At 45.6% G+C, this 25186-nt stretch overlaps 2 protein-coding genes across 2 annotated transcripts; one reads left to right on the top strand and one right to left on the bottom strand.

The window, feature by feature from the left end:
* On the bottom strand, window positions 1–24283 carry T265_05946 (hypothetical protein; the record flags this gene model as incomplete). The annotated part of the gene is made up of 9 exons (XM_009171093.1): window positions 1–1115; window positions 2497–2607; window positions 3721–4013; window positions 7008–7148; window positions 9589–9872; window positions 14848–15145; window positions 21556–21886; window positions 21980–22063; window positions 22713–24283. The coding sequence occupies 9 exons, from the start codon at window positions 24206–24208 to the stop codon at window positions 1019–1021; spliced, it is 3135 nt and encodes a 1044-aa protein (XP_009169357.1).
* Window positions 24284–24613: 330 nt separating this feature from the next.
* Window positions 24614–24880, top strand: T265_05945 (hypothetical protein; the record flags this gene model as incomplete). The annotated part of the gene is made up of 1 exon (XM_009171092.1): window positions 24614–24880. The coding sequence occupies one exon, from the start codon at window positions 24614–24616 to the stop codon at window positions 24878–24880; it is 267 nt and encodes an 88-aa protein (XP_009169356.1).
* Between the last annotated feature and the right edge of the window lie 306 nt (window positions 24881–25186).

Genomic DNA, 25186 nt, shown 5'->3' with positions numbered 1-25186 from the left:
ATCGATTATAATTCTATTCCCCACAAAACAGGTGTTTCCAGTAGAACACATGCCAAGCAAGAGAGAAAGCGATAACTAATCGTGCAGGTCATCAAGAATGGAATGGTTATTGAGCGCCTGTCACTTGTACGTTTCGAAATGTGTACACGGTGCGTGTGTGTCGGAGTTCGTTACAAAGAAGATGAAGGAATACTCGGACAGAGTTTAGTCGATATGCGTAGCCTCCGGTGGCAAAGACCGACGGGGATCACGTGACCAGGACTTCACGCAGCATATATAACAGATAAAAGAACATAAAAATACAAAACCGAGGACATGGCATACCTAACAAAGTGGGATGATAGACGGGAGATATTGAAAAAAGCTGGAATCCAGTTGAGAGACTATACTGAACGATGAGTAGCCGTCGAATCGCGAATCAGTGATGAACACGACTAGTCACAATAGGATCGCACAGGTGAGGGGTCTGTTGAAGAACAAAGATTAAAAAAAACACCCAAGCTGCAGCTGAGATTGCACACGCCCGAGCACTGGTTGAGTACGTGAGATGATGGACTAGGATACTAGCACCTATAACCGACATGTGAGTGCTCAGCGGTATTTTTATCTGATTAACCGGGGTGAGAACAGAATATGATGGAGAAGGGGCCATGAGGCCAAACAACGGAGATACAGCGAGAAGGGATGATCTGACTGTATGTCTAATGTTCGGTGATAAAAACAAGATCTTGGTGGTAATCAGACTGGAGACAGTATTGGAATGAAATGAAGGAATCTGGTCATCTGCGTGATGTGCGTCTATGCTGCATGAGAGCGAGCCAGTACAATCACCGGATGCACGCCAGAAAAACGAACAGCACAACGGGCTCAGAGGCACGACAAGGGTTGCCTCTGTTTGTCTGTGATTGGTGAGAGAGAGAGAGATGGAACTCATGACGATCGTGGCAACCATTGAGAAAATCGACTGGTTGCTTTCTCCTAGAGCAGGCGGGAGTAAGTCAAACACCAATCTCTCTTGTCACACGTCACTTTCCACTAGGAGGGCAGGACGGACAGCTTGTAGGAAACTCCAGTCGGATATAGACTTGAAGCCATACGCGTACAGTATGGTGAGCCTGGGAGAAAGAATAATAGATTAGTAATTCAGGTGAAAAACAACGGCGCATGCAAACAATGTACAAAAACAGTGGAGGCAGGGCGAGAAAAGGTATCGCACAGGTGAGGGGTCTGTTGAAGAACAAAGATTAAAAAAAAAACACCCAAGCTGCAGCTGAGATTGCACACGCCCGAGCACTGGTTGAGTACGTGAGATGATGGACTAGGATACTAGCACCTATAACCGACATGTGAGTGCTCAGCGGTATTTTTATCTGATTAACCGGGGTGAGAACAGAATATGATGGAGAAGGGGCCATGAGGCCAAACAACGGAGATACAGCGAGAAGGGATGATCTGACTGTATGTCTAATGTTCGGTGATAAAAACAAGATCTTGGTGGTAATCAGACTGGAGACAGTATTGGAATGAAATGAAGGAATCTGGTCATCTGCGTGATGTGCGTCTATGCTGCATGAGAGCGAGCCAGTACAATCACCGGATGCACGCCAGAAAAACGAACAGCACAACGGGCTCAGAGGCACGACAAGGATTGCCTCTGTTTATCTGTGATTGGTGGGAGAGAGAGAGAGATGGAACTCATGACGATCGTGGCAACCATTGAGAAAATCGACTGGTTGCTTTCTCCTAGAGCAGGCGGGAGTAAGTCAAACACCAATCTCTCTTGTCACACGTCACTTTCCACTAGGAGGGCAGGACGGACAGCTTGTAGGAAACTCCAGTCGGATATAGACTTGAAGCCATACGCGTACAGTATGGTGAGCCTGGGAGAAAGAATAATAGATTAGTAATTCAGGTGAAAAATAACGGCGCATGCAAACAATGTACAAAAAACAGTGGAGGCAGGGCAGAGAACAGGTGTGTCTGATGCGTGGAAGCTAGACGAGGCAAACGGTAAGCGGATTTGGTGAAATCACTGTGGGAGCGAGTAGAGAAGCAGGGTTTCTGCCGATTTTGGCACACCTGATGCAGTTTCCGCCGCCTATACTAAACAGACAATACTCAAACTGTCCAGATACAAACCTTCTTTAGTCAGGTTACTGAAGCCTAGGCAGGAGTTCGCCAAAACCAATAGGCCACTGAGAATTAAAACCAAAAAGCAAAGCGAGAGATCGCGTGTATGGATTGGTGATCTCTGACCGAAAGTTGCAATGGCAGTAGTGGAACTGTGATGATATGTGCGAAGCATCACCACAGGTAGGAGATTACAGGACAACAAAGATAAACTTGAAACGGACGTTCGTTTTTTGTGCATTTTGTGTGCACAACACTTCACCACGACCTCAAAAAAGGGCAAACAAAATCGAGAGGGAGCACATTCGCTGTCAGAAAGACGGAGCAATGTACTTAGGCTCTTCTGTGGAAATTAGACAAACTTACTTTGTACATGCTTTAACGAGCTTTTCAAGGACGTCCCTAGTGATCTCACGACAGTGGCTGATTCGCAGGCAACGCAAGCTCTTGGCCGGTGCCAGCGTGAGATGAGATAGCCTGTAGAGGAAAGAATATGTACCAATCAGAGGCGAGCCGTAAAAGTATGCATAGAATATCCGAAAAGCAAGCTAGCAACAGATGCCATTGATTGAGGAGCGACAAATCTATTTCGATGAAGGAGTATGTGTAGAATCACTAGGAGGGTAGGGAATACATGCACATCAGTGCCGAATTGCAAAGGATGTCATAATCAAACATTCAGGTTGGTTGTTGGTCCCCATCCCGATAATCTCCACACAGGTCGACCCAGACCTAATGACGTAAAAAGGAAATTGTTTCATTTTTCCATTCAAACCCATTGTTGAACTTCATCAATTCGCAAACACCTAGTACTCCGGGATCAACTAGTAACATGATAAAAATGAGACGTTAACAGAAACGACCGGTAGTTACCTCACTGCGTGTGACTGTGTGTGTGAAAGGGCAACACGGGAATGCATTGTGCAATCACAAGACGACGCCAGGCTTGTCGACAAGTTGATAGAACATTTTTCCAGTACGTTCGGCCCTGGTTTGGATATTGGTCGGGGTTCGTTTAACTTATGAAACTGAAACCCGACCGCAAATTGTTTCTTAAACGGTGTGCATGGTTAGCGTTAGACAGTGAAGCGTCATTCACTTATAACCTAGGCCCTCACGCCACGTTCAAAACTGTGGACCCCGTAGCAACGGAGCTAACTCGATGAACCACTACCACGTGACCTGTGGGAGGTAAGAGATTAACCAATTGACCCGATAGTCAAATGGATCTCATCAGGAACCCTGCAGTTAAACTCGTTTCGCTATCCCAAGCTCCGAGGATTAGTAAGAAAGTGTCCAACTCCAACGAAACGTAGATCAGTCTGGGAGATATTCTAATGAGTGGGATGTTGGACCTAATTCACATCCGTTTGCTGGAATCCATGTACACAAGAAAGCATAATGGTTATCTATAGGTGGCGGACCTGCGTCAAGCGTAACTGTTTTCCATGCCTACCATTCAACAAGCAGCAATCTAGCTTCTAGGCCCTTCTTACGGATCACCCGATCACTTTGACCAAATATCCGGATCTGTCTTCATGGTACCATAGCAAGTAATGCCTCACCCATGGAATATTATAGGCAACATACCCTTTTTGGGTGACGGATGTACAACTGACATCTAGCTCTTCCAGTTGCGGGCACCCACTAGCCAGCGCTTCCATGGTCAGGTCACCGACGGCGCCTAAACCACATAAATCGAGCACGCGGAGTCGTGGGAGGCGGCGTAGCATTTGAGCTATTCCTGCCTCATGTTTCAGCGAATGCATGTTGGCCAGTACAACTTCTTCCAGGTGTGGACACTTATCCGCCAATCGGCTGAGATTGAGATCACTGGACAAAGTTTGTGTTCCACGCAAATCCAACGAAGACAACAGGGGCAACTGGGGGAAGAACGTTGGGTTTTGATGAAGAGTAACATATACATCTAAAGTACTCAAAAAGAGTAATTAATTAAAAACAAGGGCTGAAAACTTTGTCACTTGAATCTGCATTAGACTTGGGCAGCGAAGTCTCATCGATGGCTTGGATAACCTGCTTGAGTAGAGCAGGAGGGCTAAACTTAATGAGATAGTACCGGTTCTTGTCTAGTACCAGTACGTTGAGAGAACAAACATGGAACTAATTGCTAACACAAATCAATCGTTCAGTGTATCTTCCACCAGCCCATTGCTGGCGTGAAGTCCGAACGAATAGCATTCACCTGGCTAAACCACAAAAGCACGCAACATCACAGTGGGTCCGAAAATGACCATACCGGTAGATTTGACAAACTGTGGATAGGATTTGTTCAAAGCCAGATTATTAGCCACTATGGCCCGGTCACGAAAAAGTGAGCGGTCAGAAAATCAATGACTCATTCATGAGTCACCCAAAGGAGAGATTTTGGCCTTTCCGAAATGCAAAGAACAACATTATGGAGTCCATCCAGACAACTCAACAAAAGCAGTGTAGAAAAAATTACCAGAGCGACCATAGTGGGATCTCTGTAAGATACCCGAGTAAGTTGAAATGACTGTTGAATAAAATTGGTTACAGTGCGACCCATGGTTGGACTGCGTCAGGCCGATAGACAAGCAAGTAAGGGCGACTCCAGTAAATAAGAACACCGAGCTGTTTTGTAATTGGTCTGCAACAGAGACACGAAATTATACGTCCGGTGTTTGTACACAAAATTGCAAAGCTTTCCGACAGTTGGGCTGTCAGTTGTGACCCAGCACTCTAAATCAACAAACCTATCCAAGAGATCCAAAAGACGGCACGGTGGTCCGGAAATGACTGAAGAAACGTATAACGCAAACACTTATAGCTCTGTTCTAGGTCATTCGATCCAGGGGCGAATTGTCACGTGATGCCAGGGACGTTTGCTCGATCCACACAAACAAGCATAGATTTAGGTGGACAGATGCATACGTTTTTAGCCTCACGGTCGTTGCGTTGCACTTACATAATTGGCTTACCAGCTGATTGCGTTATAGAGTGAAGTGAAGCTCCATCATGTATTCAGCGCTACTTTGGACTCTACCATAGGTCGAATGGGGTTTCGCAGCCGCGAACGGACCGACTCGCAATGTGTTGTCTCCTTGCTCTTGGCACAAGATTAACCGACTGCGGGAACTGTGTGATGAATGGGACTAACAGACTATATTCCATTGGTTGGTGCCTTCAAATCTGTGGCACAGGTGCACGCTGTCTAGCAAGGAATCTTCCCAGGTGAGAAACAGAGGTAAAATATATGGCTACACTATTATGTGACATCAACAGGCCCTAAGTAACTTAACACAACAGAGTTCGACCGATGAGTGCACGATACCATATACTTGAGCGCGTCATACATACAATGAGAATTCACGATAATGAAGCTGAGTCTGAAGCTAGAAAACGATGAATTCCTTCCCCTTCCTTTGGTGATCCTTTCCATTTTGCAATTGTTAGTCTATGTTGGTTTAGCAGCGCATAAACTCCCTACCGACAGATCACAAAATCCAACGACCAACCATTATAGTTTATGAAGCAAGTGTTTCAATTAGAGGCTGAAAGAGAGTGCATATTCTCTCTAGCACTCATTAGTATCAAGAGAATCACCTGTAATACAGTAATCCAACAAGAGACAACAAGGGATAGCTCAGCGATTATGGCGAGAACTTAGTGATTGCAAAGTCCGTGGTTCGAACCCAACCTCGGTATGTCAACTGCTCCTGCCTAGGCTCGGACAATCTAGTAGTATCTCAATTTTCATGCTTTCTTACGGTGGCATGGCAGCTAGACACCGAAAGGGTGTTCTTTGTTATCAATAGACAACAAGGGAATTCTGCACCGACAAAGATTTATTACCACCCCTGTCCCGAGAAGGTCGTGACGTTCTCTTTTTTTGGGAAGCGAAGTTGCTGACAAATGATTCGGCGTTCGCTATGTGCATACGACACTGCGGACAGTGCTGAAGAGAAGGCAGCGCCACGGAGCGATCATGTTTTAAAATAAAATCCAAAGGGAGGTAACTATCAAGCAAGAGCTGCATGATTAAGCCGACAGGACTTTCGAGAGCATCAGGATGATTTCAAGCTCCTTTAATATCAGCCGAAATCCATGCAGCTATTAGTTTCTTCAATAATTGGTTTCCTTGCCAGCAGCGTGTCTAGTCGCCGATAGGGTAAGCAACTCGACCGCCATATCGCCAACAGGAGTAAACCTAGAGAGAGACTATACCTGATCTTTCAGTGAGGAGTTCGTGTCATCACCCCCGGAGTCACCTCCTCAAATAGAGGGACTACCCATTATGAAAAACAGGCCTTGTTTACTCGCTTTCACAAGGTTTCGTTCGCTTCTTTCTCCATTACGTTAGAAAGCGCAAGAGCCAAGCTGCTGACAGGTTGCCTGAATCTAGATCGAAGCCATAGGAGTGCAATGAGTGGAATAGTACCGCAAGGATCCCCGTGTCAACAGCCTGCACCTCAACATCTGAGATATTTACATTTAGCTAGACAGCAGATGGCGGATGCGAGGAGTAACATACCAACACAGCTCGCCTAACTTTTATCCCGAGTGAAAAGCGGATAACCTACGACCGAACCAGAAGAGTGAACCAACGCGCTGTTGTCGAGTTCACCAACAGTTAATGAAAGTGCACGTTACCATTGCTTCTAAGCCAAACTTGGTAAGAAGAAACAAAGATGAAGTTCGATCTCACGTAAGTTGAGTTAGAACGCTTAAGAAGTACGTTCATTTTTCGCATCGCTTCTAAAGCAGGAGGTTGTATAGAATAGCTGTACTATTGCGATAAATTGCTAACATCTGGATGAGACCATCAGACTGTAACCTGAAATTAGGGTCAACGAATACATCAAAAAGCAACCAAACGGTGGTGACCTCAAACTTACTTTTCCTACCAATTCCAGCAAACCATCAGATGACAGATGATGCAAGTGACCAAACGCCAGCGCCCGAAGTTGTTGACAGCGTCCCAGTATCGCAAATATGTCGGAATTGAGTCGGAAGCACCCGAAAAGTTCGAGCCGTTGCTATAAAACGTGAGGGAATGTATTGATCTTCAGCTAGGTGTTCATGAACGGAAAATGCGGAACCTGGTATAGCCCTAATACCACAACTGGTAGGCACTTGCGAGGGAGGTTGTACGTGGCAAATGAAGGCTATGGTACACAGTTGGTCGCCCTAAACCGGACTTTGAATGAAATTTAACCAGGCGGGGCTCCTGGATCCATAGTTTCATTAGACAGACGCATGTGGTGGTGCAAGAGTGTGATCTCAGATCGGCAGTGGGTATCCCAACGGCAATATACTCCATGTATGAAATTTGTGGGAGAGAGACGATTGGTGCATTAGATTCTTCAAACTGATCGATCTACGCCGTGAACAAAGCTGGACCAGACGGTGAAAAACGAATCGAAGATACAAAAAATAACGATGCATTGGATGTGCCTGTGGATGCCTTTTGTTAAACCGAAGAACAAGTCGCGACTGAATGAGCAGTGCGAATGGTAGTGCTTTATTCAGTGCATTAGTGTAATGCATTGCTGATCGCTGCGGCGAAAATCGCTGGGTTTCGGTCCCCGAGGGACTGAGATGAAAGATGGAGATACTCGAAAATGAACCTGCCATGGATTTAGGTCTAACGTTTTACTTCATCCAACTAGCAGATGTTTGGGGGTGAGACGTTTCTTTCATTAACTTCACATTGATTAAAAAGGTCTGAAAGACGAAGGGCTTCAGTTTCAATCTTTAGATTTGATGCCTAGGACCCAAGGTCACGCCCTGGTAACGGAACATGCTTATTCACACATATGGCGTACGGTAAGTGGAGATCTTGGATACACAGCGATAAAATATGCTCTGATATCTAGAGTGTAGATATGATGTTAAACAACCGTTCATAATGTCGGTAAAATGACCCGCATAGGGGATTTTGTACACGAGACGTCGTTATCGTCAGTAGCGGTGTCACTGTCGCCCAGGAATGGATTGCCGGCTTGATCAGAAAGTCGACATCATTGGAAAGATATAAATGTGTCAAAGGAACAACCACTTGAAGTCGTCGACGGAAACAAAGATGTAACCCAAAGAATTGAGTACGCATCATTTATTAAGACAACTCGTCCTTGCATATGAGAGACCCAAACACGGATTCAGCTAGCTAGTATTCGTTGAATGTAGACAGATGTTTGCGGTAGATGACTGAAGTATGGAAAACATGTGCAAGGCGAGGGGTGAATGGCAGCAATATACAACCCCCCACTCGCCAAGGAGTCCACAACAGATCATGCTTCTATAAGATCTGTTCTTCTGCAGAGGTCACCTTCCACCTCCAGGCTCCATCATTTCGTTCCCAGAAGAGAAAGGTCAGGCAACTCATAACTGAAGGCAAAATGCAACAAAGTCCCACCTTTCGAGGGCTCGATGCAAATTTTTGTGGCTTGAACCACTGCACCGATGGTTTCGTCTTCGTATCCATCATCGGCAGAAATAATCCCGCGACAAAAGTGAAATTTACCTACCACCTACTATTGCAAGGGATGAAAAGCAGTGAGAAAGCCGGGGACTTAGTTTATGGATCCTTTTATCCATAGGGAAAACGACAAAGAGAGGGGTGCCTACACCTTCGAGCAGCAAAAAAACACCTAAGCGTGATGTCTGAGTGAGACGTCATCAATAAGATTGATATAGCATCGTAACACGAACCCAACGTACGAGGACAGCAGCTAGCCAGACCAGTTAGAAAGTCGAAAAACACTCTTCGCCAGGATCGTTTACGCGAGATGCCTTGTATGGTTTCCAGATACACTCGAATGGGAATCACGCGGACTCTAACCAGGAAGGAGTGAGATCATGCAGTACCTAGTTTAACACTACCCATCTTTGTTTCGCGTCGCCACGTCATGAACTACCACCGGGACGGAAAACATTGCTTTTCTGTCGGTTCAAAACTAATTCCCCTAGTCTTTGTACCGTTGGTGTACGGGACTGTAGCAGCTAGAACTTTCGTACTTTGGAATACGGCTTACAGTGGTACATGGTTTACAGTTAGTAGTATATGTCCCCAACACATCAGCCTTCTCTGCTACTCCGGCAATACCGATTCGCCATAGAATACTCATTCACGCATCAATTTATTGCTGCAGCCAGAGAACCCATTTAGGGCACGAAGGAATCGGTGATCAAAGGAGTGAAGATGGAATACAGGTAGATAATCTTTTAAGTCAAGTTATACTTCAGTTGTACCTCACTTTCGTCATTTGATGACTAAACTCTATTTGACACACGTTTGGCTTCGGAATTTAGATATACCACGAAAGTCGACTATCAAAAGTTACAGCATATCATAAGTTCTTGCCACTATCGATATCCATCTTGGATTGAATTGTTATCCTCAGCAAGGTGAGGTTGGAGATCAACACTAGTGGGAGACGTGGGCATACATGCATAAAGAGAGTACAAAACACCTACCAGCGTATCCTTGTGGTAGTGAACCAACTGCTGGATCGCCGAGTTGCTAATCTGTTGAGCTCCGTTCAACTTCACACTGACTAAATGTAGAGCCGATTTGGCCAGAGCGATCACAGTCTGATCGCGAACCGCTTGGGTGTAACTAGCGTTGATGTGACTCATATTGGGACAGTGTTTGGCGGCCAAGAGTAGAGGCAGGTCATAATCGAAAAGACCTTTGGTACAACCGATGAAAGACAATTTGCGTAAACTCGGACCGCAGGCCTGGAACAACTGGCGTAAACCTGGCGTGGGTGAAAAGTGCACGAGTATAGGAGAATGAATCAATACAACGTTGCACATGCAGGCAAATTCGATTTGTAGATGATCGTGATCTCAAAAACGGAAACAACGCTTGTTCGTAACAACCTAACTACTGGAAAATTTGAATCAGCTACTATTGAACGACACTGCTTGTGGAAACGGGAGATGCGATAGATGGATAGATGCGTTAGGAAATGATGGACACTCTCATACGGTCCACGAAGAAGCTAACAATCTACGATACTGATGGATTTGTTGTCCCAAAACATAAAACTCCAACACCACCACCAACAACAACAACAGTTATAGTTTGGCAACAACCAGGTTCACTGGGACATGACTGTGCAGAGCGCCGACTAGTCATTTGTAGGTGGTTGCCAGTAGGTAGGTGAGACAGCTTGAACTTTGAATCTAAGCTTACATTAATTTACACAGAAGGGTTCGGTGGACTGAGCACAAGTTTGGGATAACCATTGCACCTGGGGCCACGATCGTGTCAGATTGTATTCGTCTGATTGAGATGAGTGAAATCTTCGGCAACATTTGGGTTCTCTGAGGACTTGTGAGCTTGCAAACATTTCTGCAAATCTCTATCTCTCCGTGTATGTTTTACACTTTCTCTACTCCACAATTCAGCCGTTTGTAAACGATTGCGAACAAGAGAGGTCCGATAAACAGCAAACTGCGTATGCACTAATATGCACGACAGACAACCGCAATGTCTGTAAAACGCCAAGTTGTTTGGTATGCGGGAATTTTCGGGAAATGGTCTTTCTGTTCGCTTTCCCATAACGTCTTTGCGGAAGATTTGTAGTAAAAATGAACTGTACTCATAATGGACCCTTGTGTGTCTCTTTCATCCACTTTGAAGGAAGAAATTGGAACCGAGGGATACATTCTGGATCATTACTATCGAAAATATACTAGTTGGAGACATTGTTCTAACCGGGCGAAGGTCAGGAACCGTAATCATGTGAACCAAAAACATCATTCCATAGGAGACAATACATCTTCATGTGACAAACGATTTTCACCCATTTGCATTCTTCATTTGATTCGCCTCGTAATCACGTGGTAGAACAAATTTGGCTTCTTGGAATCGGCGGCATCGTTTATTATGTTGAAAACACACCGCGAACTTACGATGCAGTTTGTCTCAGATCGGGTTGTTTAACACCCCTAAGCCAGTGTTTTTCTCGTCATTCTCCACCAACGCAATTGAGATACACCGTGCGCATTGGACTGCAACTCAGACTTGTTAGAGAATTCGTCCTCTCTGGGTTTCACTGTGAAATCAACCTTTCTCGAGCGAAGGTACAGATGATTCGAGTAAATAGTTGTAAAATCTGTTGTTAGTTCGAATACCGAATATCGTGATTTGCAAATGAGAGTATTTCTAGGAAACAGTCCAATTTGGGTTCAAGTGGAACATAAGATTGATGGGAACTCGGGGACTGCGCCTACCTGATGAGCCCCAAGAAGGGTGAAACCGGTCGTGGGCTGTCGAAGAGTTTTCAGCGACCTTGTGAGTAGCTCTCTTCTGATAGTTCCATATTATTTTAAGTACGGGGGCTGAACTTATCGGACGGATGGTTTGGTATTGTGTTCAAAGCAGTCCGAATGGGCCATGACTTTGACGAGATGTGCTTCCCGAGATAAGAACCAGTGGCTTGAGAAGCACATGTGGAGTGAGGATAGAGATCTAGTAAACCCATTAAAAACCCCAAGCAAACTCATACAGTGGAATTTTTTTTATACATATTTGCCGCCTCTTGAAAGCTGTAAACGGTAGGGAACGACTGGAATACTTGAAGCTATTGCTTCCAGTTGGAAGAAGTTGAAGTGGCGTTTCTGAGAATTTATGAGGCACACAAGTTCGCGAATCTCGCATGCTTATATCCAACGCATGTTAACACAGGCGTGGTGGCTAACGGAAGCTAATCGCTTAGTTGATAAAACACCCAAAAGTCTGGAAGGATATCGTTGATGAATAGCCTCCAATGGGCAATAAAGCGTTCTCCATTATATTTCATGTCCTATCAGGCGCAACGGGGTTCAAACAAAACCATCTATTCTTCTCGAGTATGCGAATAAATGTCAATTAAACTTGTGAAGATGGGAGAGCTCAACTGAGCAATGAGGGCAAATGATAGTTCCCGGATGTTCAGACCAAGGGTGATTGAAAAGTCTGTGATACTGCTGGGTTTTGTTGCGGAACCCTGACCACAGTTTCAAAGACAGTAGGTGTCCGAGTTTTTTTTGAAGCACCCTTCCTGAATTCCTTAACCCAATGGACTGACCCATCTAGCTTTGGGCGTAAGGTTGTGTCGGAGGACACAAGAAGCAACGTATAGAAGTCTGGTTCCTGGGGTTACTGCGCACAGCAGATGTGTTTGGAATTTTAGGTGAGAACCAGTATTCGCCGAAGGTTGCAGTTAACCGTTTGGACCTTTCTAATTCGCTTTTCTTCTGGAGAAGGCAGCACAGTTGTTTCCATAAGTGCACATCAGATGGTAGTCTGGGGAAAAACATCATTGCCTTTACATTCTTATCACAGAGAAGAGTTCAAATTGATCTCCAGAAGTTCCCATGATGCGACTACTCGTGGGAGAGACAGTCCTCTTTAGCAGTTCATCTTGAGCGTTCTTAACATGAGTGAACCTTGTGAAACGGAGTTCCAGCTTTAATATAGCCGGCAGGATCACTGAACGACTTAAACTCGACCAACAAATCAAGTCACCCCGACGAGTCTTTTTGCTGAGTGGAGACAAGCACTTTATGCTGCTGGCACTCAAGACAGAATCTAGTGAACTGAGTTACATTACTAGCGGTACTGAACTCGCTAACTTGGCTGTACTGCGTTGGTTATCTTATCCCTTGTTGAAACTCCGACAATCAAAACCAAGTGACACCAAAAGCGGACGATAAGTCTGGTTTTTCAGCAGTTCCAAATGGAACAGGCGACACGCACCCTGGTTTGGTAACCGACTTAAACAAGTAAAAGTTCAGGTTAAGTAGATCCGTCACACTCTGCATGCTGGCATTGTGTGATCGTTGTCAGAATATGACCTTACTGAATCACAACGCAAAGCCTATTGATCCAGTTCACTGAAAAAAATCGGATACCTCTACCTATGTATAAACAAAAATAGCAGGATGGGTCTGTAACACGAATAAAGCATATGGTCACCGACAGTGACTTCATGTGGAACAAATAAACGTCATTGTAGACCCAAGAGAAACTTTTATCGATCTCGCTCTTTACCGCAATCTTTGGTCTTCAGCTAGAAAGTACCGTAAAAATGCATCTGCAGAGATAATACGTTGACATGGGCTCTCTTTTCTCGGGTTCCAACTTTATCAGAAAAGTCGACAAGAACAGTGGGCCTCTGCACCACAAGAGATGACAATCCGGTGGTGGCTTGCATCAACATGATCCCCTCAAGCAACCAGCATCCATATATTGAAGAAGCGAATGCTGTTGAAAAGGGACAGTCTAGGGAGGTTCTGATTCAAAGTCAGCACACGCCAATGGCCCAATCAGCTAGAAAAAATAAGTCTAGCCTCCTCTCGAAGAGTGTCTGATGCGCACGCTAGCATAAGGAGTCAGACTGTCATAGTTCAGGCATCCCCAGATTAGGTAAGCCCAATATAACCAGGCAGGTCAGATCACTAAATTGGTGGATGCCTGACGCGTCCATGAAATCCGCACTATATTCCTTAGGTCATTGAGTCACACGGCGAGGTGGAGAAACCTCACTCCTATTCGTCCCTACCATTTATACCTTTACCGATACTGTTCCTTGAATGATCACTCATCACTTCGGAGCATTGCCCGAATCTGGTGGGAACACCGGATCAGCAATTCTGAAGTACGTCGAATGGTATTCGGAAGAAATAACTCACCCTCGATAGATGAACTGATCACACTGCATCAGTTACGCTGGCTTGGCCACTTGCTGCGTATGCCAGTCGACCGACTTCCTCGAAGGGCTCTTTTCGCCCAACCATGTGAAGGGTGGAAGAGAGCCAGAGGCGATCAAACAATGACTTGGCAGCGAAGTATGAAAGCCATTACCAGCAAACTCAGCTGCGCTGGTCACTGCCGTCTTCCTGGATGGGGACCCCGAGACGGGCCACATCAATGGCTAGGGACATTATCAGACATGGCCCAGTCGCGCCCTCAATGGCGCTCGTGCATCCAAGCTATTGCCTTCAATGCATAGCTCCTTTTCCAACAGCCCATTGACATTGCTGGATTTATGCACTAATTTATCAGCTCCCGCCTCCAATGCGTAGCTACCTACCCCCATCCCGCCCGAATCATCGGTGAACGAAACTGCGACAGCCACAACCACTGTACGACGAGTACGCGGTTATTACAGCTGACAATGATGATGATGATCACTGTTCATCTGTCAAGTATATCCACTTATGGACCCAATTAAGAGTCATAACTAAAGTTTATGGATTGGAAGCCACGTTAATCAAACTTTGAACGATATCATGCGGACCGTGTTGTCAGGACTACCAAGTGGGCATGAACATCTATTAATGGCGGGATTTTTCAGGCGAAAAGATCTCAACCACACTGAGGTTGTTGTTGGTGGTTGCCAGAGGAACGAAAAACAAGAAAAAACTGTATGTTGTAGTAACTGTGAGAAAAATAATCCGGTCACCAAGGTGCTGATGAGTCGCCTATTCTTAGACTTGTTTGCACAGTTCTGATGAAACAAAACGTGTGCTAATTTACACGAAGCATTACCGACGGGATAGCTTAGCAATAGATGTCCTTTTATCCATATAACATGTCATACAGATAAACTGAGGATATGGGAAAGAACAACGGGCTCCGCACTTTTGACGCTCTCCACGGAGAGTAACGCGATTGTAATATAGTATAAAACGAGTAACATGCAAAATTCATCGAAAAATCCATTTCAAGAAAACACGAACCATCAGCAGCTATTGTGTCTCCGTGACAATAAGTCAATCGCAATTCACGAGGACGGAGCCGTCCGATCGAAGCAAGTGCAGTATTTGTCAAATGTTGGTGCCGATGCAACTGTATCACCCTCCACAGAGACGGATCGAACACCAGATTGGACAGTCGACGACACACCAGCGCAAGGCGAGCACGATCCGGAAAAGGCAAATGATGGATAATGGCGATCCACAGCTCGTTTGGTAACAACATCCAATTTGGTTTTTCTGGCGAATGTTCAGTCGCAGGGTCAGTTTGGTTTGAATCGGTCTATCGAAGAAACCCATATAAACAAAAATAGAAATGAAGCTGAGAGAATAAAATAGACTGACAGGTCGAATGGCTATGGGTGTTTTGAATGCATAGTGTTTCCCACTGAGATAACTCTGCAGGGATGAATTATCGGTTAATCCCCAAGATAGTCCAATATGCCATCCTCATTATTAGAATCAGTACAGCAGTAATACACAGTGGCGCTAAACTGCCATACAATCACGAGAGAAGAAAGTCGTAGTAAAGGGTGAGGAGGGGGGAAGAGAAAGGCACAAGGTATGGAGATAGAATATGACACATAAGGTCTGGAGAAAACTAAAGACCACGGTGTACGAGAAGCCAACCGACAACGGGGGCAGTTTTAAACTACTCATCTGCCCATCCGAAGTCGGTGTTCGCCAGTATTGCCTCATCAATGTTTAGGCGTGTAAGGGCCCTGTGCACAGAGGAGGCTCATCGGACAGCGGCGCAAATTGAAATAAAGAACAAACTTCGGGGTAGTGGATATTCAGCCAGCTTGATTGGGCGTCAATTGCGAAGGGTTTTGATATCAGTAGCAAAACCCAACAGGAAATGGATCGGGAACGCTGTTATTCCATGTAAACCAGGGACATCGGATATCATTCGAGGAATTCTAAACACGGCTAACATAAGAGTAGCCTTCCAGAGGGGAAACGCTGCGCTCTGCACTGGTGCAATTGAAGGATCACCTCCCGGCAAACAGAACCAGGGACTGTGTCTACAAAATTAAGTGTAATGACTGTACCAAGATCTATATAGGACAGACGGCCAGGGAACTACACATCAGAGTCGGAGAGCATAGTAGAAAAACAAACAGTCCGCCGAGAAACGCAGATGAATATCAAGCGTTACTGACTCGGCGATTGTGGAACACGCACTGGACACGGGACACAAAATAGATTGAGAAAATGTTGAGGTTTTGAGGCGAGGACTACGGTCCACCTCACAGAGACTGATCGCCGAAGCGGTAGAAATCGCCAAGCAGTGTTAACAGAAGAGGTGTGGAACTGGCAAGCGTGTGGAGAACAGTCCTGGATCAGTCGAGCTGACACGTGTTGGTGTGCGGTCATCAGAAGGAAGCGCGTTCATCATCTGAATTCCACTTGACCTCAACCCCCTCAAACTACATTGTGGGGGCACTCACGACCCCAAAAAGAGCAGGGAAAATCTACCAGTGGCAACCGAGGTGAATCATAAACTGAAGCACCCTGAAGTGGAAGATTAAGGAACGAAAAGCGATCAGAACTAATTTGGAACTCCTCCAACCCATCGATTCAAGATTTTGGCACCCACGCTAGCCGAGGAGAGCTGTTAATTGACACTCAACGCTGATCTAGTGTGAAGAGGACTTACTGAGTGGTTATAACCTGGCCAATTTGGTGACCTGTTCACTTGGCCCGATGAAGCTTGTGTCAAAAGCGAAACGTTGCCCAAATAAAAACTACCAATTGTTTATCAAGCTCTTCTGAAACGATGACTTCTCAATCGGTTCCAAACCTTTTCCAATTGATAGAAAGGCAAAAACTTATTAGGGAGAAGCCTAATCTCCTTAAAGAAAACGACCAAGGATAGAATGCCTACACCCTTGGACTACATTGAAAGAAACATATCTGAACATCACGTCGAAATAAGGAGGCGTCAACGAGATCAATGCAGTGTTTTCAGCGAAACTCAACCTAAGCGCAGCGCGCAACGACAGGCGAACTTTAGCTAGGAAACGACAGCACGCATACCCTGAGGATAGGTTGCGTACCATGTCCTGTAGGATTTCAGCCCAACCACAAGCACGATCACGCAGGCCCCGGACAGGGCGCGAAGATTCGATAGCATTCAGTTCGAAGATAGCCGCTTACATTTCACGTTGCTGTGTCATGGCCAGTCCCCGGTGAACCTATTGCCGACAATCGCTCGGAACAGGGGCGATATGTAGCTCAAATAACACTATTCGGTTTTAGCTAGGACGTTCTTGGCCTTTTCCAAGGAGAGAATACGACGAATCGGAACCATCCACTTTTGTACCGAGAGAAATTCATTCAATCGCACCCCGAAGAATGAAACCGCCGGGGTAACTTTTTTTGCCCAGTTTCAGAGGCTAATGCTGTTTAACAGAAAGTAGTGTTTACAGAACGACCTCGCCGTAAAATCTCTTGGGGGGATCATTGAAGTACAGGAAGTAGCAAACCGATAGATATCACACACCCCCAAATTCCATAGGAGTTCGCAGTGTTCCTTCTAAGGTTCGCGGAGTTCAATTGCGTGAGAATTGAAAACATCGAGGTACTTCTTTCAGACTGGTTGGCCGACATTCCGCAACACACGACCTTCTGAAACAATTACGGTCGAAAGCTGTTTGATGGAAACTCATGTATTTCCAGGCGTCACAAAAGGACGACTAGAGAAGGATTTTTCTAAGTCCCACAAGCATGCGACCTCATCAGCAGGCAACGCAATGTGGTCTCGGAGGCAGTTAGCTTTGGAGGAGTGGTAGGGGGCCGCTACATTTCTCAACCATATTCCACCTGACGCTCTTGTCACAGAGCTAACCAGGTAGTTGCAAGTCAACTTTTCCCTTGATTCTGGGAGCCCAACACAATCAACGTCAGTAACTAGGAGTGGCAGAATAGCCGCTGGTTTGCTTTAAATATAGATCAAGGACTTTTGCTGAGTGCACCAGATCGGCAAATGAGAACAGTACAGGGACATTCGAGAACTAAGCGCACCTTAATCGAACTATGGACATTTAAGAACAAAAAAATCATTCCGCGTAACGGCGATGGGATAGCTCATCTCTAACAGAACGCTGCCTCAGCAGTGTTGGAGAGGTGGCTTTAATGTGAAGGGATGAATAGCCTTGAATTTGGGCATTGCTGTAACACCCTTTTGGTGCATGGCTACCATGACACCTGAAGGAAGTGCGACAGACAGGAGCATTCGAGATGCTCGAACCGCTATCCTTCTGGTCAGTAAATTCGTGCCCCAACCACTGAGCTATCTCGAAATCGGCCATGTTAGAGAAAGAGTAGATGAGTTCTCATACATCTTAAATGTGACAGAATTTATCCCTGAAACTCTGGTTACTACACTACCTCGTACAAGTAACCTTGTCCTGTCGGATAGCTTGCATGGGAAAGTTGCCTGTGTCAGGATATTTGAATGTGTATGTTCCAAATGCAAACACAAGAATATTGTATTGTTGCCCTTTGTGACTAGTAAGTAGTCTCTTTCTTTACTTTTCACCTCTCTGCTGTGGGGCATACCAATGCGCATCAACCACTGTTGCGTCTCTGGTGTTGCTGAGGCGACAGCAAACAACCGACAAAACATATGACAGAAATTGTGCAAGCAGACTAACTCGAGGCACGAATGAATTCGAATTCAGACGATATAATCCTGGTCTAGCATGTGGTACGGAATAGCCGTTGCGCGTTCATCCATGAAAGCGAGGTAAGGTTGTGGACAACTTATGTGGAATATTGACTAAGGGTTTTTCAACGCCATGGTCCGAGGAATGCAGACGTTAAGTTGAGGAGTCTATGTGCATTCAAGACTAGACGTTTCGATCAATTAAACGAACCGGGTTAGCACGGAACCTAGCAACCACGAGGCTAAGGAATCCGTGACTATGGATTCAAGCCATGGACGCACGATGAAGAGACTTGGTACCTTGATGACCTGAAACTTGCCATTCGAAGAGTGACAATATCACCTAGTGTCACCAAGCGCCACACTCCAGGAAACACTGCAAATCAAATCACTCAGTCGTGGCAGTGCAAGTCAGAAAGATACACCACGACTGATACATTGTCAGATTGTCCGAGCATACGCAAGAGCAGCCGGCGGCAGGCCCGATCCGCCAACCTACGGATGGGAGGCCTCTACCTTAAAAGTAGCTTGAGTGGTCAATAAACCCACATATATATCGTGAACACAGGCTGCGCGATGTTAGTGATTATAACCGCATGTGAAATCAATTGAGCTTTCGTCCTGTAAGTGAAGTCAATCTATGCCGAATAGCCGACAACCACCGCATAGCTGCTTCGCTCTTATTGGGAATCACCAGCAGCGCGGACCGCACGAAACTCCAGGGAGTCTCAAAATTGCGACCTCCAGGCTTGTAGTTTGAACACAACCGTCCAGCCACGAGCGGTGTTCAGTTCAGAGCTCACCTAGAAGATGATTGCGATGCCACAGTCTCCAACAGAATGATTCTTTACCAACAGTGTTACAAATTAAGTCCAGGGGATAAAAAAGGATTTCGGCACGTAGAAGAGCATTCACAATCGTTACCTCAGCCTGGCACACAGCAAGGACCAATGCGGTAGAACATTAGTGTATGAGATACAAGACACAGGTAAATTTTCCAGGACTCTTAAACGGGGTAAGTTGTGGTCATTTCACGAACAGAGTCTTAAGTATTGGAACTGAACCGACGGACGAAGGTTATCACGAAGCGAAGTTATGACCGGAGAACCATCCACAGCACGTTTCTTGATAAAACACATCCCATAACGGCTATGTGGACAAAGTAATTAAAGGCAGTAGGGGTCACTGTCATCCTGATTAAAATCAATTGCACTACAATAGTCCACCCGAATAGGCAATATTGTTCGAGGTTATTTGTTTCATTGCTTTTCAGAGGATATTGCACGTTGGGGAAAGACGTCAATAGATCTCACTAAGGTTGCCTTTCCGAAGTGATTTTCACTAACCAATCAAACATCTGGACCCAGCAACTATCCTTGCCACTAAACAGCCTCACAGTGAGTACTTTCAGGAAAAAAGACTCCCGTCATCTCGTATCACACCACCTGACGTCGACTGCATGCGCGGTACTGCCTACTCCAGAACTTAGATAAAAGTCTTGCTAAATGTAAGGGCGGTCATAGAGTTGTACACTCGGTTCAAAAGCATCAGATGAGAGTTCTACTGAAATATCAACTGAATATCCAAGTTTTTACCAATCAGTAGGTGAGCAAAAAGTTTATTCAACTTTAGTGACAGTTTGGATAACCTGGAAGTGTGTTACAGGAGCTAGGTGCAGTGTTAAGTTTGTATCGACCATTCTAAAACCAGTAAACTTGAGTTCTAATGGCTAAGTATTCCTTAAAAACAAACGTATCACAGACGTTGAATAGAAAATTCATTTTCCGCCAACTTAATTGAAGGTTACGCAGCCCATCCACCCTCGAAGCGGTCCCCTAACAACTAAACACGATTTCAGGTGTATAGATCATAGGCGCCAAGTCATGGAAGCAACTCCACTGTCTTAATTAAAAGGACGTTTTTCATACATCCAGTGAAACGCAAGCGTCAAACTGGTTTTTGGTGTTCACGAGATACCGACTGTTCAGTTGATTGTGTTTCTTTGTATTTCTTCCTCATGGAAGTTAGTGAGACGACCGTATTACTTTACCTGGAAATTACATAGCAAGAGATGGCCCAAGTGGTTAGAGCGCGAATTTACTGACCGGAAGGTCCGTGGTTCGAGCCCGACCTCTGCAACTCGACTTCCCCTGTTTAGGCCTAAACGACCTGGCAGTATCCCAGCCCTCGTGCCTCCTCCGGTTGGCATGGCAGCTAGGCACCGGAAGGATGTTACAGCTGAACGATTATTACTATTATTATTATTTACGTATGACATTGCAGTAGTCAGGTTGAAATACTGTTGGTGACGAGGTGATATGTTTGTTTTCTTTGTTCTCATACTGGAGCGACGGAATGACGTAATACGCAATGAGATGCATGCCACCAATGACCTATAAAACTAAAATCATGTTCCACCGCAGGATTATTAATATATCTGCAAAAAATTTCTTCAGACAAAGATCTAGATTTAACGAGGTCTAGTGTCAACAGTCACTCAACAATCCAGAATAGTGTGGCATTCAGGAACCTCCTACCGGTTTCGCCAATGATAATAATAGTAATGATAATTGATAATAGTATGATAGGAATGACAAATGAAACTAGTCAGTCTTCTGGACAGGGTTCCATTGCAGCGAAGCAACTCACTGCAAACCACGCGAAAACGAGCATAGACGCGATTGGACACCAACTGTCAACCACCCAAACGGAATGCCAAAGTTTTTGACAATTAAGTGGGGAGGATAACACTCAAGTTACGTGTTTGTTGCTTCCGTCAAACGTTGTGGTCCCAGGCACGAGCCCAATTAGACTGGTCTAAAAGGGTTATTACCTTGTTAAAATAGTGAAATAAGTGAAGGTTAATATGATGCATTGGAAAAGTGTGCGAAAGTGTGGTTAAAGACGTTTGATTGTGAGTAACACGGTAAAACACCTGAAAATACGGATTGAACCTTTGTTAGGGTAACAATTGGTGTGGCGTGTTGATAAGCATCAAAATACTGAAATCACAGTGAACCCACCGGCACTTGAACATGTTCCTCTGAAACTGCGTCAGAGTTCTGTCCGGTTGTAGCCAGCCGTTCTGGTTTCGAATGACAATTGATGTCTTGCTTGAGCCGACGTGACTTTACAGCCTTCTTAGGGACCGCATTTAGCTGTGGTTGGGATGGGCGGTAACCCACAGTTTGAGTGTCCCCAAAACTACCCACCCGGGTGCCGCGATTGCGTCGTCTTTCACCACCGTTTCGTCGCTGTTGTTTCTGTTCAAGAAAGCGTTGATGGCGATTTGAGCTCTGAGCACAAGCTCGTGTGTGGTTCGTCCGAACCGCGGTTTCTATTGATTTGTCGGTTCTGGAATCGGATAAAAGAAGTATAAGTGGGGAGCAATAAAACGGTTGTGTTTATGAATATATTCAATGGTGTCGTGAAAAACTCTATACTTACATTTGTTCCTCAGGTTTCACGGACGACTGGTTATGTGTTGCACATGTTCTATGGGAGTACGATGCTCGTAGATAGTCAGATGATCTGAAGGGGAAACAAACCTACTGATGAATGAATCAGTTAGATCCATATGTCGTGCACACGGCGTGTAACACGGAAGTTGTTTCAACAAGGGAAGCTCTGATAGAACGAATCATCCGACATGTGGTGAAACAAAACAAAAATAATAAGGGTGGGAAATGAACTATCTATTATGAGCTGAAACTCGAAGACAGGAGTATCATGAAGTCGTATCCGAACTCAGACCATGAGGATAACTAGTATTCTCCTGCGGAACGGCAAACAAAAAGTCGATTGCTCATGGCTATTTCGGATCATAATTATCAACCAAAAAACTCATAGGAAGCGCAGAGCGTGATCCACATTGGTCTTATCGGGCGGAGAACCCCGTCGAGAAGGAAACGGGATAGACCAGCCACGAAAGGATTATAATCCAACACACGTATGGAATAATTGCTCGAAGATAAAATGATGGAATCCGAATGTCGGCCTTATACGAGAACTTGATTAGATTTGCAAAGACAATTCAAAGGTTTTTTCAACCCGCAACCGGAGCCAGACAACCGTGATGCTAGTGTGCTTACGACAACACTATAAAAGGTCACGTGAAACGCTTTATGTGAAAGGAGTACAAGAATATGAAAAGTATTTCATTGGACATTTTACTACGTACTTTTTCTTGGCCAAAGAGGGGTCATGAGCGGACCAAGCAGTGCGCGACATTTGCCAGTGACATACGGGCTTTGAAGGACTGGGAGGCCCAGTGCGTGCTTCCGAACCGTTCCACGGTTGTACATCTGAGCTGAAGCTACGTGTTCGGCCATAACTCCTTGGTCCTGCGTAATCGCGTTTGAGTTCTGCCCTTGAGCATTCCGATGGGTTTTTCCGGCGTCGATTGTTAGGACGAGTATTCATACAGCATTTTTCCCGAGAATCCACAAGTTCAGCAGAGGTGCCTCCAGGACAATTAAACATGTCAGCTCCGGTTAGAGTAACATGGCATCCGTAAGAAGACTGGAAAGATGTCGTTTTTCGGGGCACGCAAAGGTTCGCAGACTGCGACATACCCCAAGACAGTTGCGCCTGTGTGGGGAAATTCGGCGTGACTTGTGAACCGTTGGAAGAAATAGAGACCGGGCGCCAAGCACGGATCGGATACACCACAGGAACAAAGTCGAATTGCAAATCTCCCGGAACTCCATTTCGGGTGGTTACCATAGATACATCTACTGGACCAGATATGCAGCGTTGACGCACACGTTGGTTTACACTCTGCAACAGCTGACTCGGGTCATATTGGACTGAAGCACTCGCAACCATTGACGGCGCTCCCCTCTCTGCAACCGAGTTCGGAAAAGACGCCAGAGTGGAAGCCATAGGAGAATAATTCCCCGGACAAGGAATGCCATATTCCTGAGCACCGGTTCTTATGTAACGTCCATGGCCTAGATGGAGTTCATTCAACGTCGACTGCAGTGACTCCATCTGCGAGTGACAAATAGGCGCACTGGTTTCTGCGATATGAAAGGAGTGGCTAGACGGCTGAGCAACTGATGGGTCAAACTCAGTAGTCGGACACGACACACTTGTGAAAGAGGCTGCAAAGGATGGTGCCGTAACAAACGATGCTGCAGTGAACGACTGAGACAAAGGAATCGATGACACGGCCGCAAATGTGTAACTAGAGCAGTCTGCTAGAGGTACATGGTTTTCCGCGACAGGATACGAAGGCACACAGTCATGAGACTGGGTTGAGGCACCAGCATGCCATTCACTGGGATACTTAACCGGTTCATTGAGTGCAGGATGCAATGATCGGAATGCGAGCCCTTGATGACTCCAACTCTCCAGGTCTGAGGAGCATAAACTGGATCCAATCAACAATTCGCCACAAGCAGAGCACCAGTTCGAATCATCACATACCTGAGTGAAGCACCCCGGGCAGACAGTTAGCGACTGTCCACTAGAAGAACTGGGATTCCACTTGGGTGCAACAAAATGTCCAGAATAAATGGACTCTTCCGACTGACTTGTGCGCTTCAAGCGATCGGACTGGCCCGCCACTGACGTTAGGTTGTACGGCATACATGATTGCTCAGGGAATAAATCCGTTACATTCGATGGAAATAAAGAAGAATACGAGTAAAATGTTGGCTCCTGCCGTTCCATTTAACTGAAGAATGCTTGCCAAAGAGCGATGGGAGAAACTTTCGGTGCCGGAAGAAGCCTGTAGGCGACCATGTGCTGAAGAAAAGAAACAAAAAAAGAATTATTGAACAGTGAGCTGTGGTGCACCAAGAATTGTATGAGCACAATCGCGTACATGACATTGAGAGCTGTGAGCATGGTGCGCTTCACGATAACTGTCTCGCACTGAAAAGTGAATGTATTGTGCTGCTGCCCACTACGGCGATTATGCCAGAGAATGAACCACTAAGACTGATCGCTAACCATGGCGAGGAGGAACCGCATCAAAAATGGGCAAGGAAAACTTGTCTGTCCCCTTCAGCCTTCCAACAAAGACTGCTGCCTAAGGTGGTCCAGTCCCGACCAGAATGTGTGTAGGCCCATTGAATGGTTGTCCGAGACGCTACGTACTCAGCCAGCGGTGAAACTGGCCAATCCATGCGGCACTGGGTTTCCTCCCAGTTTGGAAAGTTATTAGACTGCCGATGTCGTGCTCATAATGGTGTGCACCAATTACTGAGGTGCAGTATCAACCTTAGCCTTTACGTGGGTCGCGAAGCAGGCCAGTCTGATCGTTCCGCACGGATGAACACAGCAAACACCGGTAAAGACCGGAATTCATCTCATGCTTCCCCAATGACCAGTGCAAGATGAAGCAAAAGCGATGAATCACAAACTAAACGATATACCATAATTAATATTCGAAGACGCTTTGAGTTTGAGGAGTAGCAAATGCAGCTACAATTTTACAGAGAATTGGGAATCCATCCTATCGCTTCGGTCACCCACAAAGTGGCTTCTGGGTTTGTCACGTCTAGTCCTTCAGAGGAAACAAAAGCCTCCAACAAGATAGCATCATCGTCACCATCATCGTAGACGATAATACACCAGTAATGGATATTGGTTCTTAACTGCAGCACAACCATAGAGGAAGAAAGCCCCAGATAAAAATGGAAACGA

This window comes from Opisthorchis viverrini (genome assembly GCF_000715545.1).
Source record: "Opisthorchis viverrini unplaced genomic scaffold opera_v5_118, whole genome shotgun sequence".
Classification (NCBI taxonomy): Eukaryota; Metazoa; Platyhelminthes; class Trematoda; order Opisthorchiida; family Opisthorchiidae; genus Opisthorchis; species Opisthorchis viverrini.
Note: the sequence above shows the minus strand (reverse complement) of the source record. Positions and strands in the feature narration are given on the sequence as shown.